Genomic DNA, 24,475 nt, shown 5'->3' with positions numbered 1-24,475 from the left:
TTGGAATAAACATTCTCCCTCCCAGACATTATTAGATATCATACTAAGGCTATTACAATCACTGCTCCCTGTCATCTAACGCATATTATGAAAAGCTTCAACTTATACATGATTTTTTTTCTACTCCAAGAAATCTATAAATTTATAATTAGAATCTCTTGCTGTTCAATATTTGTATATAATAAACAGAGAATGGGGAACTATGAAATATTGAAAACTGAATTCATTATTAATAACTCACAACATCTAGTAAATCTTCTCTGAACTACAACTGCAACTTTTTAGGAATCTATATTTTGATTTTTATGGTTCTGCCCTGAGCTGGCAGACATGAACACCACCTCTTAACAGGATTAGGATTCTGCTCAGGCTTGACACTTGCTGTTTTTAATTTTCATTTTATCATAAGCAGTTTAAGATTGTTGCCAGTGGTAATTTGCAATTTTTATCAAGACCTCTTCATTATAGCTTCTGACAGGACAGATGCTGTAATTAATCATGCAAGACAACTGGGGATAGTGGTCATACTGCACTTGTACTGCAGCTAGTGCAGAAAAGAAATTAGAGAAGGAAAAAAAAAAGGATTTCTCTTCCCTGTCAAGAATAAAAATAAATAAATAAAAATGTATAAACAGTACCAGGATCTCAGTTCTATGCTGGAAGAGAAGGATTCCAAACCTAGTGTGCAAAATTGTTTGGGTTTCTTATCTCCATGCATCGTTTGTGCTTGTCTGGTAAAAATACACTACTCAGATAATTAGAGATGGACCAGAGTCATGAAGCTGAGAATTTTCAGAAGTGTGATTTTTATAGATTAGCCAGTTAAATGACCTAAGGCTAAAATTGTACCTGGATCTTTAACTCAACAAAAATCAAGGGGTCTTAGATCCAGAATTTTAGTTTATGACCATCTCAAAATAATCCTATTCAACCACAATTTGTTACTCTGTCTCTTCAGGTAGTTTACAAATATAATATTTTCATTTATAATGCAAATAAAATTAATGCTTTATAATTTGATACACTATTTCCTATATATATTGCCCCTCTCAGAAACAGCACAAAAGACACATGCTGTTTTTCCACTTATGAACACAAGAACTTGCACTAACTGTACAAAACCTGAACAAATACTATCAGTCCTTATAAAGTACCTAGTTATACAGTATTTCTGACAAACTCAAAATCAAGAAAGGTGAGTACATTTTTTAAAGAAAGTACATTTAAAGCAAACACTTTTTTGTTTGTTGCATTAAACACTTCAGCCCATGAGTTTTACTGAAATGTGTTTATTCTATAGCAAGATAAAAGCATTTATTTTAGATAAGCAAAATACAAACAACTTAATTGCTGCTATCATAACTCATAAAAAAGTATAAAACAGCATAAAAACACAATAAGCAATGTAGCAATTAATAGTTCATGTTACCAGTGTTTACATTAAAGCCTCATTTATGAAAACTTTACAACACATGATATGAAAACTTACAACTTTTAAAGAAAATATTTACAATGATTATTCAGATGTGGAGCTTCTTTTAAATATTCTACTGGTATTACAGCATTTTAAAAACTCTTGCATTTTTTTAATCTTAGCTTTTGTAATAACAGTTTTATTTAAGTGCATTTCCCTTTTAAAAATACAGTGTATTAAATCTGAAACTCATCACTTAAACACAGAATATAATATTCACATTTGTTTTGTAACGAATTAACATAACAGGGGTAACAGTGTCAATATATATTTTGTTACAAAGCATGGTAGGTTTATTTGGAGAAATCAAAGTGAAAAGATGGGTCAAACATTTACGTTCAGTCACTTGCATTTGTTTTTCTGAAGACATCAAAGAAAAACTTAAAAGCTTTGGCAAAAATCTGTGATTTACGATTTTTTATGACAAAAAATGCCATCAACTACTTATGTCATACAAATATGACTGTATGAAATCCAATCACCATTTTACAGGTAGTTACATCTGTGCTTCAAGGACTTTGTGAGTTCATACCATCTTAAGTGCATTAATCACTTTTAGAGAAAGAACAATATAATTACTCACTATTATATAATTCTGAAGGGCCATTTTGCAGTCAGAAGGTCCAGGTATTTATTAAGCGATTTGATTCACATATTGTAGGTAAAGCTTAAATAAATTAAAAAAGGCATCACATGAAAAAGAGCACAGGTTTTGTGGGTTTTGTTTTTTGTTTTTTTTTTTTTAAACAAAATGATTTATAGTCAGCTAAAAGATGATACACAGCTACATTGTAGTTCTTTATTGCCTATCTAATAGACACTTTAGAGAATCATTTGATCTGTTATGCATCCCTGCATAACTACCATCAACAATTTACAGTTTTCAGCCAAATAGTGTGCCCCACCCCCCTTGATGAATGCAAATCAGCGTAGCAAGAGCATTTATCTTCAGAAAATACTGACCTGTGATAACACTTGAGTCTGTGTCTGGGATTGTATTTGTGACTGATGCTGCTGAGGGGCTGGCTGAGGGCTCCCAATGGCAGGGATGGGAGAAGTTATCTGTGAGGCTACAGGGGAGTGCTGCTGAGGAGAAGGCTGGGACTGGTGTTGCATGTGTTGCATCTGCTGCTGCTGCATTTGCTGCATCTGTATATGTTGTAACTGCTGTTGCATTTGCTGCTGATTAATTTGCTGCTGAAGATGCTGCTGCTGCTGCAAATGTTGCTGCATGTGGTGCTGAAAATGCTGCTGTTGCATTTGCTGTTGGATTTGCTGATGCATTTGGTGCTGATGTAGTTGCTGCTGCTGCATCTGCTGCATCTGCTGCTGCTGTAGCTGTTGTATCTGATGCTGCTGGGTTTGCATTGAGGGGCTTACTTGAGATGAAGATGGTGTTGCCACCATATTTGTTCCCATAGAGCTTATCAATGGGGCTGCAATGTTTGTTGGCATGTTTGGTGCAATAGTAACAGAAGCTACAATCTGATTCATTGGCAGTCTCATGGTTAAAGGTTTTGGAGCGATTGCCCTGGGAAGGGATTGCTGAAGAGTCTGAGGAGATGCAGACACCGTTGCATGCTGAGAAAGAGGAGCATTCAGAATAAGGGAGGAAGACAAGTTAGTGGACGCCAATGTCTGCTGAACGGAACGAATTGTCTGGGCTTCGGCTGATTCTGCAGCTGCCTGTGATTGAGAGAGGGATTCAAGAGCTGTTACTGGTACAAAATAGATCATTTTTATGAGGTTTATAGACTATCACAGTTCCCTTCTTTTATCATATACGGTAATGTAACCAGCTTAACATGAAATGAGAAAGAGGATACATCCTAAGCATTGGTATAATTATCATACTGGTTCATGTAGCAAAAATAAGTTACAGCAGCTTATATTATTTTACTGGAAGCATATCTGATTTCTTTTTTACATTTCTATCATTAAATTAAATCCATCAGTTAGACAAGTAGGGAGCCTTGCTTTGTGTTACTCAAATCAATGTAAGGATCCTCTCATTCTTAAAGGGACAAAAAGGGATGTAGTTGATATGGAAAGAAGATTCACAACTTTTAAGGAAGCTGTTTTGTATTGAAAAAAAGATCAGTCAGGATGCAGAAAAGGTCCCTCGGGCTCAAATTCAATGATCCATTCTATTACACCTTATTAATCTGTCATTGTACATGGTCCAGTCCTGGTTCTGACAAGAGGCTAGTGTCTGCCATTGCTAAGCTCTTTCACCCGTTATTGAAATAAGTGGGGTTACCTGGGTAGAATGTGGTAGCTTAAAGATAAGAAATTCAGGGATATTGTCATACAACTCTTTGCATATTTAGAGTGAGTGTGCACGCTGTAATGATCCTATTTCCCTTCCACCTACTTATCCTATGAATGTAGGCTACTACTGAGCATGCATTTTTTTGTAGCAGCTTGGCAATAGAAATAGCATATTAAGGATCTTTGTCTTGAGGACAACATAACATTATATGAACTCTTTCTCCCCCACACACATTCACATGCATAATCTTCCAGTTTTTGGGTCTGGGTTTTGTTTCTGCATTTTCCTAGAACACTTAACACCTTCCTATGTGGTACATACATATACACCGATGCTCTGGAACTCCACCTTCAACTAAATGCTCTTGAAAGCTGGTTTTCATCAGTTTCTTAAGACATACAGGTATTGTATAGTATAGCATTTAGTAAGATATGGGTATTTTAGTAAGATAGCATATATATCAGTTCCTGATATTCAATATAAAAAACAACAAAAAAAACCCTCTACAACAAACCCAAGAAGGCCTATGTAAAAGCTACATCTCACATAGGAACATACAACCTGTCTTTCTTCAGAGTGCAAGTTAGTTTTCTTGTCTCTCTTTAACCAGGCTCTGTTATAGCATTCTGTGTGGCTACCTCCTACCTACTAGCTTGTCCATTTCCAGAATGTTTTAAATTCACAAGCACACTGAATTCCTGTTCTCTACCTGCAAAAAAATCCTTGTGATTTACCCTCTGCCTACCCTCATCCAATATATTTTGCCTCTTCTTGAATACTTGCCCCTTGAAAAGTTATGCACAAATAGTGACTCTCTCAAAGCTGGCATATTTCTCTGACCAAACTCTACTTTTATGCAACATAACTATTTTTGCTTCCAAAAAAAGGTGAGTTTGTATAGTTACTGTCTGATATTTATTACTGTGATACTAGTGCTGCAAAGTATTTTCGTGCAAAAACAAGCACAGTATGTAGTTCAAGCTGTTATACAAAAATCTTTGGGGATTATATTAAAGAAACTCTAGGACTCCAGATATACTTTTCAGATGACAAAAATCCCACATTTAAACAACCATTGCTAAAAATTAGTTTACCGTGAAGCTTACCTTGGAAACAAGGCTCGCTCTGTAGGCAGCAAGTGCCTTCAGGTATTCTTTTTTGGCAGCTTCAGTTTTCCTTTTATATACCTATTAAAGACATAATAATTAGCACTAGTTTCAGTTTATATATTTTTTTCACCATAAAATAATTTACCAGAATAGGGCCACATTCACTTACATAAAAAGGAACAAGAGGCACCATTTTGCCTTAGCCTCTACAACACAGACCACAAGTACTCAGATTTATATGATTTTTCTCCCCTTAAAACTCTCAATACACTTGCACTGAAAATGCACTGCCCTGCCCTGCACCTAGACCTGCAGGTAAATATAGGTTTGTCTGGATTTCTCACCACACTAACTTATGTTTTCCTTTGGTTACCCTGTTATTGCTTATCAGAACAGTGTTTCAAGACTGCTACAAATCATTATAGTTGGGAGCTGGTAGTCAGTAGTTCTGAATCATAGTTTCTCTCTCCATCCAGTGATTTTTGTGCATACTTTACCCCTCTAGGAGCAAAAACTGTCCTGACAAGAGGTAGAGAGAGACATGGGAAGATTGAAATTTCATGTGCTGATATAGATAAGAATGGAATGAGGTCTCAAAAATCAATCAATGTATTTAAGCAATAAAGATTTTCTTAGGTGTTCTGTGTGAGCACACGTAGAAAAACATCATTTTCTCCAAATGGTGGAGAAAGTGCTCAAAATTAATGTAACCTAGGTCCCAATGCAGTTGACCATAAAAGTCCAACTGACTGATATAGGAAACAATAGCCTTTCATTTCTGTCCATCTGATTTTCAATGTATTGATAACTCACCTTAAAATTGTTATCAGTAAGATAAGAGTCAGTAAGAGTAGGCTAAGACCTTCAAAGGAGATCTTATAGTGTGCATCATAAAAAGTCTTTCATATCTTAGCCTAAATAAGGTTTCCAAGTTGAGGAAACTAAGGGTTGATTGGAGATCTCAGAATTGAGAAAATATTTTTAAGACTGGGAGTTTAATTGAATAAAAGAATGAAACTAAAATATCCATCACCAAACCAAGCTATATTGCATATTACCATACTTGTAATGAAAGACCAAGAACTTAGACCTCTTTCTTCTTTGCACTGTTCTGCTTAGAATTAAAGGGCCTTTTCTTCCATCACCAGCAAGCGTAACTCCCATTAACAACTGTTGAGAATTGTGCAAAGTTATCAATAGACCAGACCCTCAAGAATCTGTAATTTTCTAAATTCCTGCATAGGAGTTCCATGGGCATGGAAAAGAGAATGTCCCTTAAGCAAGAAGAGCTGATCTCTGAAAATTCAACAGTCTGTACTAAATTTTAAAATGAATGATAAATAATATTTCAAACACTAGGTTCTTGTAATGAAGCACAGTGAATTGGCTTCAAAGTTTTGGTACCCACGAGCTTTGTTACACAGGTTCATGAAGAAGATCAAAGGAAATAGCAAATGCGCCCTTCTTCTGTTATAACTTTTGAATTTAAGGGGGAAAAAAGCTTTCAAATTATTATTATTATTAAACAGATGGTCTTAATGGGGTATTGGGTTGCTTTCTCCAAACTGATTCTAAAAATTTAAAAACTTGAAGACAATAATTATGCGAGATTGTAGGATACAAATTTGATACTATCTGAAGAGTAATAAAACAAGATGCTACTCTGAGGACAGTTGCTCAGCCAATTTAAATCAGTGTAAATTCAGTGCAGCAACACTACACTAGCTGAGGATCTGCTATTTAGTTGGAAAGATTGTCATTTTACTACTTGTAAGACCCTAAAAGCATCACTGCAGTCAACAATTTGTTACCTGTTTTTGTTCTTCTCCTAAACTGTCCCACATTGATGCCACTATTTTTGAAACCTCTCCAAATGTAGCATTAGGGTTCTGTCCTTTAATTGCAGCTTGTGTGTCCCTGAAGAATAGGGCATATGCTGACACTGGCTTTTGTGGCTCGTTGGGATCTTTCTTTTTCTTCTTCTTCGGAGTCTTGGGCTTCTTGCCAGAATCTGGAGCAGCTCTTTTCTCTCCAGCAGCCTAAGAAACAACGACAAAGCCCACAGTCTACAAAGTATACTATACAGTACTTGAAACACAATTAAGAAGATTTCTGTGTGATAAATTCTCAACAGTTCTGTTTAACAACAAATGAGTAAGATTAATGGATGGGTAACATTTTGAAATCCTGACTGCAACCCTTACTTCTGCAAAGTAGAATTTGCTCAGGCATTTAACACCATTGGCTGCTAAGGTCTAAATGTACCAGCAATTACTATTCAATATAAATAAAGGTTGCAGATTCAGTCCCATAAGCATGCCTTTTATGTAATTTCTGTAAAAATTCATTCAGGATGTGCTATATACTTGTTACATTCTGTAGCATATGTTTTCTACATAGACAAGATTTTACCAATAGAACCTCAAAAGTAAGAAGGTATGAAACATGACCCGGTTCCTTAGCTAAATCTGTTAACTCATGCTTGGGTCAGGGGTTAGGAATCTTTCCCTCAGGCTACAAAGCAATAGCAACTCTTCAGCTGCTACAGATCTGTTGTGAACACCCACAGCTGCTCCCATCCACATCTACCATGAAGGAATGGTAGCCTCACAGATCCGTATAAATCACCAAATGCAGGCCACGGATTCTCCTAAAAAAAAAAATCCCCTGATGTTGAGGCACGTGAGATTTTTCTGAGAAGCAGTTTCATCGGTCATAGGGAGTACATACCCTGTATTGTTCCTTGTATTTTGCACCGTTTTTTCCTGTTCTAAGGATAAATGATGACACAAACGGTATGATAGAGGAAGGGTTTCCTCTGACTATTTTATTTTACTTTGATTCTTTACGACCCTACAGTGTGCATCTTCCACAATGCAATTCCTACTGATTTCATCAGGAGATCTGCACATAAGACATGCAAGATGGGGCCTCTAAATAAATTTTCACTGTACTACATTTAGTTGATCTGACCAGAATGTCAGATTAAAATAGACCCTTTGCTAACAGGTCTATTTTAATCTAAATGGAAATGAACCCCAGGCATATTAAAACTTTCATTTAAAGGGACAGGTCAGCTTTTATTTCTAGCAAAATGTATATATATTTTAAATATACAACATCAAGGAATGTTAAAATGTCAAAACTGCTATAAGTAGATGAAGCAAGAGGCTGATCACATCCATAAAATCTGAAATTTGTTATAAAGGAGTTTTTCCAAACAGGAGATCTTACACACCTTCAGCTCTCCTGTGAAATATGATTTTTCATTTCAACCTAGGAGAAGTTTTACAGTCTTTGCATTCTCCTGTACCTGAAGAAGGCTGTGTGTGCCTGAAAGCTTGCAAAGAAATATCCCCCCCCCCGCCCCAAAATATCTAGTTGGTCTTACAAAAGATATCACGTCTACCATGAGCTCCAATTCCTTTTGCCTACAGACCAATATGGATACAACCTGTATCCCTTATAAAGGAGTAGGTATGCATCTAGGTACAAAAATCACTGAAGAGATGTGATGTACATTTCATAAGCAAGTATAATTTTACTAAGCAAAGAGGTCACCCACAGCATATGAATATTGCCACAAGCAGATTCTCTATTACTGCATTGTTTGCATATTTTACCTGACCACACTGCTGCTGGAAGTCAGTATTATTACTATCACCCATTTAAAACTCCGCACGCATGCACAGCTTGCTCACTATAGTATATGCTATAACTTACTCTATTTGATTCATCTGCATCCTCTTCATTTATAGAGCTGGATGGGGAAGGAGTTGCTGATTTACTGGCAGGAGGTGATGGAGAAGTGTGGGGCAAATTAGTGCCACCTAAATTTAGCCCCAATTGTGTACTTAGCTGAGACTGGTTAATGGTAGTCAGCTGAGTAGGAGGCATAATTCCTGAACGAGCAGCATCAGTCATATGGACAATAGATCTCATGATCAAAGAAGGATCTTGACGATACTGAGAAACTGGTGTGTGATTCTGGTCCTAAAAGGGATGGAAATAATATTTAAAACCAACAATGACAATATAATACTACCAGTAACGCTATTTTAACAGTCTTACTAAATTGACATTGTCAGTTTGAAATGTAGTCAATTTAAAAAGCAAGCTAACCACAAGTTAAACAAGTTAAGCTTTAGATATAACACCTGCCTTGGACTTCCCTTGCCAATTTTTGTGACATTGCAATAGCATTTCCCTATTCTTTAATGTATTTTTCTCTCTCTCATTGCTGTGCAAAGTAGCCAGGCAAACAATAGGGACTGACTGACTGCACGGGAAACACTGAAACTGACTAGACACAAATTGCTGTCAAGTGAATAAAGTAAACAAAATGAAAAAAAAAATAGAGAAATAAACATTTTTCCTCCACTGACATTCAATTATTCATAGCTGTTACCTTTAACAGTAGTAGGTAAAAAAAAAACATTTAGACTGAAGTGGAATTTTTAAAGGCATTTTAGTAGAGAATGTTGCCTTGCCCTATATAGACCTGGCACCACAGCATTCAAGTGCATTCAAATAATCCCCTCCTCAAAACTCCCAAGTCTGCAGAAACGAACATAGGTTTAAATTAACAACCAAAAGCATGCAAAACTAAACACAGTATGTCTCACTCATCAAGTTCATTCATCCTGTACTTGAGTCTCCCATACTCATAGATTTGTTTGAGGGTTTTCCCCTCCCTGTCTTTAACATTTCTTGAGGGCAAGGTCTGTGTTCTTCTACAGAACTGTACAATACCCCCTATATTTACAAATAAAGAGAGACCCTGACGGTAAAATGAATCTGAATGTGATGATGAATAACTGGGTTTCGTTTTTAAGTGCATACACAAAATCAATACACAGTAAAAGAATATTTTAAAGGGGGGGGGGGAATAATTTTAGACTGTAGTTGGAGGAAATAAATAGTTCATACACTGATTCAAAAATCTAACTAATCATTGCCCAAACAGAGGGACATGAGAGAAGTAAATTACATTTTGAAAATTATTTCAGAGTAAATAATCTACAGTATAATTAGTAACAGGTGAGGGCATCCTTAAAGAAATACTGTAACACCTCATGAATCTGCAGTTTGCTGTAGTACTCAGTTTACAGTCTCCCCGGCTCCTCCTCACACCACCCCCTGCTGGATACTGAGCTTTTGAAAGTCTGGCCAGAAGCGTCTCAGTAGGAATTGATAAGTACTAAACCTTTTTTTTAAATCTGGACCTTGTTTAGGTGACCAACTAAGAATCTCTTTAAGATTTTTTTCCCCAAATGTGGTTCCTGCTGCACTGCAAGCTGAGTAGTAGAGTCAGAACACTTTAGTGGAAGATCTGTGCTCAGCTCTGCCATCTTTCCATACCTATTTGAAACAGGCTTTCACCTAAGCTCTCATCCAGGCCATCCATTTCCCCTTGCAACACCAAAGAGAACTTGGGGTTTTATTTTCTTTGTGACCCACAGTGACAGCTCCCTTTTACTGAGTGAATATACACCTATGGGATCAGGGTTTTTGCAAAAGCCAAAGCATACTTTTATCAAGGAGCACAAAGCACCCAGCCATACCAAGTACTTTCTACTTGTAGCTGTCTCCACAAGTTCTGAATCCAGATCCTATGGGATAGGTCAGGATCTCAGGACCCCCATGGGCTACCCCAACTTACCCATGCTCTATGAGGTGGTGCCAGCTGGATCCTGGATTTTGTTTTTGTTCTTATTTCTCAAATTCTTTTAGTATCTTCCACCCCCAAATAAAGGAACCTAGTACCTTAAGAGATGAATATGTGTAACAAAAAAATGGAGCATTTGATATAGAAATGCTCAAAACAACAGACTTAGTTGCTAAACTGCCTATTTACTTCAGGCCACCTTTCTATGAAATTTACTACTGGCAACTATAGGGTCACTCTGATATAGAATTATACTGGCAGTGGCATCTGGAAGTCATTCAAAGTCTTTCGAAGTCTTTTTTTAAAGGATATCACTTTCTGCATATTAATCCAGTTCTTTTGCTTTAAAGACACTACTTGATTGCATTAAAGAAAAAATTGCTGTTAAAACAAAATTAGAAATAGTCAAAATTGCACAGAACAATTTCTAGAAGGTATTTTTACCTCTAAAGGCTTGATTCCCTCTCTTCTTTGCTGTTACACAAAACAGGCTTTCATGGTCTTTGTACCAAAGTCACAAAATATGAGGACATGAGTTACAAATGATTTACTCTTAAGTCCTGTCATTTTGGTTGAGGCTATGATTTTATTGAAACTAAATTCTCTTGACTTACACTGACCCAGAATCTAATTTTATACACAAGCCTATGAATTCTTAACTGCCCCTTCCTTTCGAGACAGTATAAAGCTTGCATGTTTTTTCTACTTCTTTATTATTTCCTTCTTTTTCTATTTCTTTATTACTCCCTCCCTGTTTTTCCTTAATAAAATGTAAGTAAGAACTAGAACTGGAAACTTAGTAATGTTTCCTAACTAGAAACAACTAACTGAAACCAAATTTAAAATATGGTATGTAAAACAAAAAATCTTAATTTCTAAGTTTTTCTTGTATTCTGATTTAGTAACAAATTAGTTCACCCTGTCATGTGACAACCACCCATAATATATTTGCTGCACTTAGATTCAGAACTATACTCACAATCTGTATTTAAAGCAGCATGAATAATGGAGTGTGCATTCCATTTTTATTATCCGAGTATGTCATTGTGAACTGCACTGGAATATTGTACATAACCATGCATAGAGGAGCTCACAGAAAAGAAAGAAGAGCATGTAGTTTTTTATTGTGCTTGGTATATTTGTATGATGGTACAACAGATCCTCAGTATTAATTGTTATGATCTGCCGTCTTGGTATATCCCTTCTAAGCTTGAAAATCAACTTGAAGACACCATTATCCTCATATAAACTTCCGTCAACTAAGGGGTAAACCAGTAGAGATTTTGGGGGCTGATACCAACAGCCGATTTTTAAGGATTGGCCAATACTGATCCGATTTCCCATACAGCTATACAGCTGCATCCAGCTGGTAAGTCTGTTGTGGTGGAAAGGGGTGGGGGGCAGATCAATGCCCCCTGAAGTGAGGGAGGGAGTGGGTTTGGGGTAGGGGCAGAAGCTGCTCAGCTTGGCAGGGCAGGGTGCGGGACAGAGCTGTGGCTCATCCAGGGGGCATGGGGGGGTGGTTCCCACCACTGCACACACCCCAGGAAAGCACGGGGGGGAGGGGGGGATGCCTCCCAGATCTGCGCAGGGTGCGGCTGGCAGGTTGCAGCTGCCAGCTGGAGCCAGGGCAGCACTAGGCTCTTCTTGGTGGGAGCTGGGCTTGAGGCAGGAGGTGGCAGCACTGGGAGGGGGTTACAGGGGGGCTTCAGCCACCCCAATTTCACTGTAGCCCCTCCAGCCCCCCCCCCCCCCCCAGTGCCCACCCGGTGCAGACCCAGCTCTTCCCGGAACGTGTGTGGAGGCAGGGTTTGAGCCGCAGCTGCACCAGGTGGGTGGCAGCGGTGCTAGGAGGAGGGGTTGAGTGGGGGCTATGGCTAAATTTGGGGTGGCTGCAGCCCCACTCCCAGTGCCACTACGGCCCAACCCGAGCCCAGCCCCTACCAGGAAGAGCCTGGCACTGCCCTGGCTCCAGCCAGCAGCTGCAGCCCACTTGCCCCACGCTGATCCAGGGGACATGTGCCCCCCTTCCCCACCGCATGAGCCATGGCTCCGTCCTGCACCCCCCTCCACCCTGCACTGGCTGGGCAGTGCCTGTCCCAGTCCCTGCCCCACTCCCTCCCTCAACACAGGAGGTGTTGATTTGCCCCCAACACCCCTTCCCTCCCTCTCCCCTTCCACCACAACATACTTACCAGCTGCATGCAGCTCTCCAAGCTGTGCTCCTCACTGCCTGCATGCTCACTGCAGCTGTGCATATGCACAGGCATTTATCGGCCAAATTATTGGCTGCATCAGGCCAATTTCCAATATAGCCAATTTTCTTTTCTTTATATTCGTGCCAATCCAATATCGGACCAATGTATCGGTGCACCTCTACCATCAACATATTTTAACTCTGTAATGTAATTTCTCAAATATTTAAGATATGCTTATTGGCTCAGTAATACTTCCTAAAGAACCACTGTATCACTAATATTTTCCTAATAATAGTATGCATGGAAAAAAGAAAATCAGTAACTGGTAGGCTTATGTGCTATCCTAATTCTGTTAGTACCCAAAACAAAGACAATGGAAACAATTATACCTTATGCAATCAGAACACATCTTTGGAAATACTGTCAAAATATTGAAGAATATCACATATTCATTTTTTGTATAAACTGTGGGTTTCTGTATTACATATATAAGACTTTCCTAATACAACTCAAAACTTTGAGCAGGTTTTCCAAATTATTTAAGAACCTCTTAAGGCAACATGCCAATTTTGAGTGAACCTAGTCTGATTTATGGTTTTGAGTTGAACTATGCAAAACTAAGTGATCATGACCCCAAATCATGCAAAATTCAAACTGAGTATCACCTAGGCTTCTATAGACTAGACTTATATTAACTATCAAATTCAGGGGGTACAAACTGGTGTAAAATAAAAGCCAAAGGCAGACAGATACTGCTAAGTCTCACACAAATCACTATTCTACTTAAACACTTCAAATATATTTACAGAAGAGATGCTATTATGAGGGAGTCAGTAAATCCTGTTTCCTGGCCTCTTCAAGCACACTGAAGATGAGGTAAGCCAATGCAGGGCACAAAGTATTTTACCTATAAAGCTCTGCTCTGAGACTATTATATTTATTGACATAATTCAGTTGTCAACATTTTTATTCATAGTTCCAGAACCCAGGACCGTTATCCTGAGTATGATGCAGAGAAGGTAGAATCTGAGGAATCAAGAGGATCTTCAGCCATTACACTAACAGATTCCTGAACCCATTTTATAACCTACTTTGCAACAATACAGTGCTGCTGACTCCAGTACATGCTCCACAATGAAGATTTAGTAAAAACTATACAGCTTTTCCTTCCCACCTTGCCAGCTTTCTACTGGCAAGACTGAGATATAGCTACCTTCCACCTGAATTCAAGAAAAGATATGCTAATGAAAAATAAGTTCAAAAAGAAAAATTGTGCTCATCTTTCAAATGTATAGGAAATAAAATATGTATGCTAAACCCTTAACTCTAATATTTTGAAGCTGCTACAGTGAACAAGTCTTGCCATAGGACATTTGATCTTTGCATGGTAGGCCAAAAACACAGCCAAAATAATATTAGATACTAATTTTTCTCAGTAGCAAGTATTATAGTTCTACTGGAGAGCAAGCAAACCAAACATCAAGTAACAAAAACTCTGAAGTTTCTAAGTATACACTGTTTGGAAAGTACATCTCAAATGTTACTGAATCTAAGCTAGCCAGAGAAAAATTACTAAGTACCCAAAGGGAAAACTAGCTCAAAATAATTAAACTTATTTGCGTCTTCTGACATCAGCTCACTAAATATCCAACAAAAACTTTGTTTGCAATTTTATATTCATTTTAATAGCAAAGGGTGACATTCACCCAGTGCAAAGGGCCAGTAGCAACTTATAGAAATTATTTAATTTCCACTTTCTACTATACGCTGAGGGTGACTTGAGTGCAATGAAGCTTCTGTTGGCCTTCTACAAATATTTCCCCCCATAAACATGCAATATTGTATATTTTTAAAGTAAAATTTTTAATTTTAGGATCAATTGCTAAATAATTCTTCTTTACAATATCATAGGGCAATGCTGACATTTTGACACTACAAAAAGACATTACTGCCAATGGACACCATCTTGATTAATTTACATAAGCAACGCTTCCACTGTGAGTCTTCAGTGAAAGAAAAACTGAAAAAAAAGTCAGGACTGAGTCCAAATGACTTTTCATACATAAATATGTAGGAACAGAACCAGCCACTGTTCTATTTCAAGAAAGATGTGGTGGAAGCTCCCACAAAAATAAGTATGTGAAATTGTGTGTGTGTGCGCGCGCATGCACGCGTGTGCGTGCATGTTCAAAACTTTGTGGGTACACAAAATATGACTTGTTTAGAAGGTTGACTAAAAATACCTTGTATTCTCTATTGCCCTTCATATTTGTCACTGTCAACATAATGTAAGCTGATGCAATATACCAACAGATAAATTTAAGTTGAATACACTTCAATATAAAAAGCAAAAACATCAGTTATTCCTGCCAGTAAATTACTCATATTACTTTTGGGCAAGTCAGCATATCTTGGAGGGAAATCCTCAATGCTCTCTTTCTCCACAACTAAAATACAGATAAAAGAATCCATTAATCAACATTTTATAAGATTTAAGTTTGTCTGTCCATCAAACAAATCATACTAACAGCATGTTTTTATCTGTCACAGATTAAAGCCTTGCTTTATGGAATACAACACAGAGCTCTGCTCAGTACTGCCACCATTCAAGAAGTATTCATGTTTTCAGATATACAGATTAATAAGATACCAATCAAACTGTGGATACTAAAAGATCTAGTATGAACACCACCTCCTGTTCCACAGCTGTGACCCTGTCCCATGCTTCTGGAGAAAATTAAAAGTTTACCTAGTCTCATCTCACATTAATGAACTAAGCTAACAAGCAAGCTACTTTCATTCCTAAGGAATTAAGGCTGCAAAATGGATCCAAAAGTTCCTCTGCATGCAGAAGGCTTACATAGGTTCTGCTGTCTGAACATATTTAGACTGCATTGAATCTTGCAAGTTCACTATTCTCCTTTTATTCAGACAAGCGTGGTACGCTCTCTGATGTGTCAGAGGTCTCAGTGGGCACATACCCATGAGAACGCACATGAATGTGTTTGCCATGCTGCTAAGTCGCAGCACAGCAGGTTTTTTTGACGCCGGGAAATCCCAACGTAAAAGAAAAAAAAAATCTCCCCCCCCCCCCCCCCCCAAAAAAAAAAGCAGCACACCACGGTGCACGTGGTTGCAGTGTGCACCACCCGAAACCAGAGCCTGGCCAGCCAGAGCCATGCTCCAACTGCTGGCCAGACTCTGCGTGCTTGGATCGCTGCTGCTGAAACCCTGGGAGGCCCCCAGGACCTCAGATAAAGCTAATGGGGCCAGCCGAGGTGTTGGCTACAGCCTCCCCTACCCTACCAAGATCAATTTGCCACGTGCCAGAGTGCATGTACAGGGGTATGCCTGGGGACAACTAGCAGAGGCACATATGCCATTGCTGTTTATCCCTAGGGAAACGCATATTCCCTGCTCATGGGAATGTGCTCAGCAAATCTAAATATCTTGCCATCATTGTACAACTAAAAGGGACAGAGTTTTATCTCTATTTTAGTTTTCTCCCCCACACACAGATGAAACAACAGGTGGGCCCTGCCTTTTTCTGTTTCAATTATCCCACATATACCCACAAAGTTATACTGTATTATGAAAACAAGCTTTTTTATATATATATTATATATATATGCTTCTACAAACAAAAGAGACATTATGAGGTGTAGCTGTCTCTCTAAAGTCTGGCAGAGTATCTTAGCTCCCTCCCTGGAATTCACAAGTTTCTCTAATTTTCTCTTTGATGATTCTTCAATCAGCTTCATGGGCTTGCTTTCATTTCTAAGATACAGCCATATGTGTGGTTGTCCGGCTCATGACTCAATTCCTTTATAATCTCCTTTCTGTGGTAAAACCTCTGCTCCCACACAGTTGATGTGCCTGCACACAAATCTCAAGTCTCAAACAGACCACTAAAAAACTGAGAATAATTAAAACTAGAATTTCTTCCACTGACCAAAATTTGGATGTTAAACCCGAAGTTGTCCAGTACACTAATCACTAGATAAGATGTGAAAGATAATTCCAAAACACTGCCAGTACTACTTCCCACAGGATTCCAAATCAGTCTGTGATGGTAGTGTTGACTAGGGGTGTACGAAACAGGCAGTATTCGATTTGGATATGGACGAATCGGGTAGAGTGATTCGATTCATTGATTCAGATCACTGTCCCGATTCAATTCAGCCAAATCTGAAGATTCAATGCTAATTCAGAGAATCCGCAATTCAGCCACAGACACAGCTTTAAATGTTTTTTCTACGTACCTGGAGATACCAGGCACGGCTCATGAACACTGAGATGGTGGGCCAGATGGAGCGTCCCACAGGAGTGCAGGGGAGCCCCCGCATACTTGGTGGCAGACCCAGAAGTGGACCGGAAGTATGTGGACCGGAAGTACTTCCAGGTCTGCTGCCGAGCATGTGGGGGACCCCACCCCCCCAGCTCAGCGATCAGCCACAGGGGGACCGTGGGTGCCCCCCCAGACCCAGGAGGCACCAGTTGCTGAGCTGGGAGGTGGGGGAGGGGGTCCCTCGCATGCTCTGTGGCGGACCCAGAAATGGACAGGGGTGCTCCATCTGCCTCAGCATCTCAGCATTCACGAGCCACCTGGTACCTTGAGGTATGAAGAAAAAACATTTAAAGCTGTGTTTACATCCCAATTATCAAATCTCTCCGAATCAATTCGGAACCCTCCGAATTGATTCAGAGAGATTAAAGGGTCTCCTGATTTGATTTGGAGATTCAGCCGCCGAATTGGGCTAAATCTCTGCCAAACTGAATCAGTGACTGTAGCTTCGCACAGCCCTAGTGCTGATGGCTAGTAGCAGTGCTTTTACCCAGGGCTGAAGGAGCTAAACACAGCCCAAGACTACAATGGCATCTCAACATTGGCTTCCACTCAAAGATGACCGGGTAGTTTTATCATTCAAGGTCCATCATGAACAAAGTAGAATGAAGCTATGAGAGTGTTCCTGAAAAAAATGTTTCTGCAAGTGTTGCTACTGTTGCAGTTAGTTGACCTACAGTCTGGGCTTGCTATTCTTTCTGGACCAGTCTTATTAGGACTTTATGGTCTGTACCCAAAGCCTCTGTTTTGCTTTATTATTCCTCCAATTATGAATTCTATCCACATCTCTCATTTTATACTGCTTTGGTAGGGAATTTTAAAGATGGCAAGTTGCCTTTTCCAGTCAAATTACAAAATGTTCCATGCATTATGTGGATGCATGTCCTGCTTGCATTTTTGCTCTTCTTCCACAGAACTCAATAAGATAGGAAGTCAGCTCCACCAATTACGTAAAAAAATATATCCGAGGACTGAGAGCCCCTAGACCACAGGTGGGGCAATTATTTCAGCTGGAGGGCTGCTTAACAAGGTTGGTGAGCTGTCCAGGGCTGCAAGCATAGTCCCGTCCCTTGACAGGTACCCCTCTCCTGATCATCATCTTGGGACCATAAGTCCTGCCCCAAACCCCTGACCTTTGCCACTTGAAGTTCCTCCCCTTGTCCCCAGAAGTACTCCTTCTAGGAAGGGGGCTTGCCATCTTGGAACCGAAAAAAACTAAATTATATACTAAAACTCAACTATCTACAGTAACATACTTTAATTTTATTTCAAAAAATATTTTTCTTCTTATTTGTGCGTGTTTGCATCGTGTATATATGGGGGATTGCATAATAGCTCAAAATGAAGTCTTACTCTTGTATATTGTGCAGGGGTGGAAGGGTGTGGAGGGGGCATGGGTGGGTGGGTATGGGGTTTTTAGGGGGCTGTGGGTGTACGTGTGTTGGGGGCTGTGTATGTAGGGTGTGGGGAGGGTGTATATGTTTGTGGATGTTTGTGGGGGGTTGTGGGTGTGGGAGGTTTGTGGAGGGGTTGTGGGGACGTGTGGGTGTGTCTGTTGGCGAGTATGGGGTTTGTGGTGGGATGTGGGGTGAATGTGTATGGTGAGGTGTGCATGTAGTGCCCCCCAACAAACAAGTCCTCCCCCCACTGTGCACAATCCCTGCTGCCAGCAGCAGGCACAGTCTCCCTGTGGCATAAGGTCCTGGCAAGCCCCAGGACCGCATGTGGCAGGGCCGCCAGCTCCATTACGCGGCACTCACATGCCTGAGTCCTGTGCAATAAAACTGGCTGTGCAGGTCATGGGGCTTGGCTAGAGCAATAGGGAGAGTAGCAGAGACAGCCAGACTCCATAGTGCGGAGCTCCCTACCATGCCCCATGACCTGCGCATAGCAGTGAATGGGGCCGGGGCACTGGCCCCATTGCATGGAACTCCTTCCACAGGCTTCTGTGGAGAACCCAGGAACTGCATGCGAGCCCTGCAGGATAGAGCCAGGTGGACCCTATGCCCCAGCCAGCCCAGGTTCCATGCTCCTGCCCTAGGTCTCTGCCAGCCCCGTGCTCCCGCCCAGCTGCCACTTTGCTCCCACTTGCCCCTAACACCACTTCCCCCTCCCCTGCCTTCTATCGCCCTTCCCCAGCTGTTTCCCTAACCTCCCCCCTGCCTTCCCACCTGCTGCTACCTGGCTCCCTTCACCTGCCCACTACCACTGCCACTCCCCATCCCCCCACTGCTGCTGCTGCCGCCACTTTCTTACCTGCAGGGCCAGGGTCAGGGCCTGCAAGTGAGGGTGGGAGTGCAGTGTGCACTACCCCTGCAGGACTGAGTGAGGCTTGGCCCCACATGAGCACAGCAGGGGCAGCCTGGGGCCAAGCCAGATACAGCAAATTGGTAGGCACTGGGCCTGTGTGAAGTGGCTACTATTTGCTGTGGATTTGGATTTGGCCGATTTCGGGGAAAGTGATTCAATTTGATCTTTTGAATCACTGTCTCAAATCAATTTGGCCAAATACGATTCAGAGATTCAGCCAACACTGAATCAGCCAAATCTCTCAATTGGCCCCATCCCCTGCCCGCTCTCCCAGCCCCATCAATGGCTGCCCCACCTAGGCCCAGCACACCACTCTTTAAAAAAAAAAAAAAAGCCCAGCACTCACCAGCTGCTGCCGGGCTGGGGAGTGATCCCTACTGTCTCCCGCTGCCCCATGCTGTGTGGGGGGCTCTGTAACAAGCCCCAACTTGCTGCCCACTCTCCTGGCCCCAGCTCCCCACTCTTAAAAAAAAAAAAAAAAAAAAAAAGCCTGCATTCACGGGCTGCTGCCAGGCGGGGGGCACTCCCCATTGCCCCCTGGTGTGTGGGGGGGCTCTGCCACAAGCCACAAGAAGCCCTGACAGCCACTTCAGCAGCCGGAGAGTGCGGGCCTTTTTTTTTCTTTAAAGAGCTGGGACTGGGAGGGGCACCCATGGCGGGTGCTGGAAGAGCAGGCATAGGTCAGGGGGCTCATGGCAGAGCCCCCCACACAGCATAGAGCAGTGGGGGGGGGCAGCCCCCCAGCCCCCCCCCCCACCTGGCAGCAGCTAGTGAGTGGGTATTTTTTTTTTGGTTTTTTTTTTTTTTTAAAGAGCCAGGAGCTGGGGCCAGGCAGGGCAGCCACGGGTGGGTGGGAGAGGAGGCAGGGTATCAGGCCTGGCAGGGGTCCCCCCATGGTCTCCCTCCTCCTCCAGCCCCCCCCTCCACCATCCCCTACTTACCAGCATGGAGTCTAGTTCCAAATCCCTGCGGCAGCGAGTGGGCAATGCCCGAATCTCTGAATCTTTTCTGAATGGATTCAAAGAGCTTCGAATCGATTAGGACCTTTTCACTGGTCTCCTGATTCGATTTGGATTTGGAGATTCAGCCACTGAATTGGGCCGAATCTTCTCCGAATCAGATCAGCACCCGAAGCTTCGCACAGCCCTAGTAGGTACCCACCTATAGCTGGATGAAATTGCCTGGCAGGCCAGATCTGACCCACAGGCCATATTTTGCCTACCCCTGTCCTAGAGTGTGAACTATATGAAGTCAAGGCTGTCATTTTGTATACATTCATGCTGCACCTATCAAAATAAGGTTTCAAGCTGCTTGACCACAAGTCAGACCTGCTCCAGTAATACTAAATAGGACTTGTTTTTCCAGATCAGCAGATGAAGTGGGATAACAACTAACTTTCACAACCCTTAATATTTTAGCATCAACAATTTCTGCTCAAAGAGTTATGTCTCAGGCAAATGCTGATAGCCTGGTACATACTGCTACTACTGAGAAAACTAATAGTTAAAGTCTGTGTAGACAAGTGATAATAAATGGAGATTCTCATCTTAATGTTTTCAGCTTCAATTTCCATTTTGATTCAGCAGGTATTTTAAAAATACAGTCAGGGTTTTCTGTTAGTTGATTTTAGTTAGATTTTAGTTAGTCTTTTAATGTGGCAGGTTCTTTTTCAATCCTGATTTTTTTAAACTTTTGTCAAAGGGAGAAGAAAAAATCATCTCACAACTCAGTGACCATCTTTACCAAAACATTCCAAATTAAAATATACCATAGGGCATAAGGTACTAGAGAATGACAAGACCTGTTAAAGAATTTAGATCATCACAAAGATGGTACTGGTTATTGCAGTGTATCAAAACACAGTGGCTGTCTGGTGTAGACACTTTTGTTACCCTAGGTAGAGATAGCTACTGTTTTCTTCTAAAATGTAGCAAGACCAGAAAGTTTTTCTTCTGAACTCTGAACTTAAATCTGAACTCAAAACAGCCTGTCGTTGGGACTGTTTGATAACAATACATTCTGGAACTGCAAATTGCAAAAAAAGCATTAAGGGCATATTCTTGCAAGATACTTGGCACATTTTTGTGCCAAAATTCACACAACTGTCACTGCCTTGGACTCTAAGAGTATTATTTAGTTTTCTGTTAGAGTCAGCCAACTAACAGTTTTTAGTTCTGTGATTAGGTCTCCTGGTATCATAATTCTTGAACAGACAAACTAAACAGCTACCACTTTGAAGTTTGTGTCACATACAGAACAGACTAATACTGCTATCTTAATCTGAAGTTTGGTGGTGCCTAGTTTCATGATCAAAAAGATCTCTTTTGGCAAGAGATTGTCATAATTTCTATAAGTGAATAATTACTGTCCTCCAAAATTAGTTGTATTTTTTTAAATTAAGGATGGCAATAAATATGTTCATAACAATAACAAGGTCTTATTTTAATAGAATGTGCTGGGCATTAAACACATTAATGACCCATTAAAAACTGTTTTCTCTTTAGCACATTAAACAACATTGCTATAACAATGTATTAATTGAAAACTTACTCCTGCTCTCTAAACATAAGCTTATAAACTGAATATTAAAAGAGATTATATGGCAGTTTCTTTGTAAAGGAAAATGAAACATATGAATTATAGGTACACAGGAATGCGTGCAGTAAATAACTGCCTAAAAATCAAGCCTTTTGACATTTGAAACTAATTTTTTTAGCTTTAACTTGGTACTCTGTTAATTAATTCACTGAAAAGTTAAATTAGCAATTTGGGATTCAACACAATAAGATTTATATCTTTAAGTCAAAGGCACTACTTTTCCCTGTGTTGTGTATTCATTGTCTTCCTTAACAGGCTAAAACTTACAATTCAGTTCTTTAAGTCTACATTATCAGTTTTCGATGTATTTAAATGCCTCTTCTCGCTGTCTCAATTATAGCCATCATGATGCATTTGATATTAGACTACCTTACCACATTTAAATTTGTAATGTATTTAAAGATGATCTTATTCTGACAAGATTTCAGGATACCTGTGCAAAATTTTAAATATAATTAGAGTATTGCCACAATTGTAAGACAAACAGGATCGAATACCCACCAAATTAAAAACATAATTTCTATAATAGTAAGTATAATATTTCGAGCAATATATGTAAAATTATCAGGTTTTTTTTGTAAAATCTGTACTTTTTTGGATAACAGAGGGAAAAAATAGACTGAAGAGAGACAATTATTTTACTGTCCATTTCTTAGATATCAGAAAGAAAATTTCAAAATTCATCAAAGCTAACCTTCTGTTATGTACAACAGGCTAAGCTGAAAAGAATGTTAACAAGTTCAATTTTCATTCAATCAGCACTACTGCTCTCTGAAATGTTTCATTGCAGGAAAGAAATAAAAATAATCTATATGGTAATTATGAGGATGAATCCCCCAGTAACTTTCAGCTACATGAAAGGTCAGTTCTATTCAAGATATTTTATCAGTCCCCTGCACATACTCCTGTCCTGTCATTTTAAATCTGAACAGCATTTTATTTTCCCATTTACAGCTACCTGCAGAATTAAGTACTTAAGCCAAATAAGAAAAAAAAAAAGAAATGTTGAATGCTGGCAAAGGCTATAATAGCATGGAGATAAATCGTTCAGCTGCTCTCTCTCAAGCCTCTGGGGCTGCAGATTTTTCTTCTCCTGGTGCACTGTGGGTATTCAAAACTTGTTCAACATGATTTCATTTCATTTCAGGCACTGCCTGAGAAAACTAAATTACAGAATCAATCATACAGAAGGTCAGAGTGAGACTTCATTACAAGTATTGCATGCTTGCATGAATATCTTTCATTTATGACTGACCCAATATGTCACAATAGCTGTCTAGTAAAAATAATCCACTTTCTGAAATTGATGTACTACTGATGTCAATGCTACTCAGCAGGCTGGGCAGATTATAGAGAGGTGTAAAAAAAGGAACCCTTAGGAGCACAAGTTGTAGTTTTATAGAATTGCCGTATTTTGTAGATTAAAATAATTTTTAGATGATCGTCTAAACAAACGTAAGAGCCTCAACAGAAAATGTTCTTGCAAGAATACTGATTTCTACTTATTTATATTAAGGTATATGTAAGTATAGTATCTGCAACATGTAAATAAAGGCTACTCTTTGGAATGAAGCAAGCATCAACATACCATTTTTGGTAATTTATTTTTGAATACTAGGATTTTATTTGCATGTTATTAAAATGTGCGTGTTAATCATACTGCACTCCTTTTATCTTGTCTTTTTGTTGCTTCTGTCTGTTTTTAAATGTAATAGCATGCATTTAACCAAGATAAATGTGTCGTGTTTGTTGCCAATAATAATGAAGCTAATCAACAACGTGACAAATTGTCACTCTTTCTATAGTATAACCAACGTGGCCAGATAGGAAATCAGTTCCAGTACATCATAAATTATCTTACTGTTAATAGTATACGCCTTTGTTAGTCCATCAATACAATCTTTTAATAACTGCTACAGCACATTTATTCTGGTAATAAACATCTTGCTTGCACACTGGAAAAATTGAAGAATATAAGTAATAATAAATCAAAAATATAATGTAAAGTATTATTTATTATTTTTGTGGCTTTCCTATGGGAAATATCTGAAGAGCTTGCAGAAGTATTATTATGTAGCTAGCCAACTCTGTACCCTAAGGGAGACAGAGGAGAACCTTGACATAACCTATTTTTAACCATGCCTCTGGCGTTTCTGCATTCAAGTTTATAGGTGAACATGTCAGGTAGTACATAGAACAAAGCCAAAGACACACTGTATTAATCATAATTCTGTCCAAGCACATTTTATTTTTTCAACATCTGTGATTTAAAATTGCATGACATTTCTTCAAGGTGAAATTCTACTGGACTTTTCAAGAGAGCAAGTCTATATCTAGCTAAATTAAATATCACCTACAGTAAGCTCTCTAATACTTCAGAAAATGACCAATAAACTTGATAGGGTTCATATTAAATTATTTTAACAGCATGTATTCATTTAATGAAGCTATTTGTTTTTCAATACCTAGAACACTGTCTGCTTTAGTGATTAGCAATAGGC

At 39.6% G+C, this 24,475-nt stretch overlaps 1 protein-coding gene across 6 annotated transcripts in view; it reads right to left on the bottom strand.

Annotated features, from left to right (window-relative positions):
• Positions 1–1,269: 1,269 nt before the first annotated feature.
• The window catches only part of TOX3 (TOX high mobility group box family member 3), a 103,839-nt gene continuing 80,633 nt past the window's right edge, over positions 1,270–24,475 (bottom strand). For 4 of the 6 annotated variants that reach the window (XM_019497523.2, XM_019497522.2, XM_019497524.1 and 1 more), the window contains exons 4-8: positions 8,579–8,848; positions 6,667–6,894; positions 4,853–4,933; positions 2,438–3,160; positions 1,270–2,141 (exon numbers count right to left, since the gene is read on the bottom strand). In XM_019497523.2, coding sequence (XP_019353068.1) covers positions 2,109–2,141; positions 2,438–3,160; positions 4,853–4,933; positions 6,667–6,894; positions 8,579–8,848 — 1,335 coding nt within the window. In that variant the 3' untranslated portion in view covers positions 1,270–2,108. Of the gene's footprint in view, positions 3,161–4,852; positions 4,934–6,666; positions 6,895–8,578; positions 8,849–24,475 lie in introns of all 6 variants that reach the window. The other 2 variants (XM_019497525.2, XM_006275498.3) reach the window with 1 other exon arrangement.

The sequence above is a fragment of the Alligator mississippiensis genome, chromosome 10, assembly GCF_030867095.1.
Source record: "Alligator mississippiensis isolate rAllMis1 chromosome 10, rAllMis1, whole genome shotgun sequence".
Classification (NCBI taxonomy): domain Eukaryota; kingdom Metazoa; phylum Chordata; order Crocodylia; family Alligatoridae; genus Alligator; species Alligator mississippiensis.
Note: the sequence above shows the minus strand (reverse complement) of the source record. Positions and strands in the feature narration are given on the sequence as shown.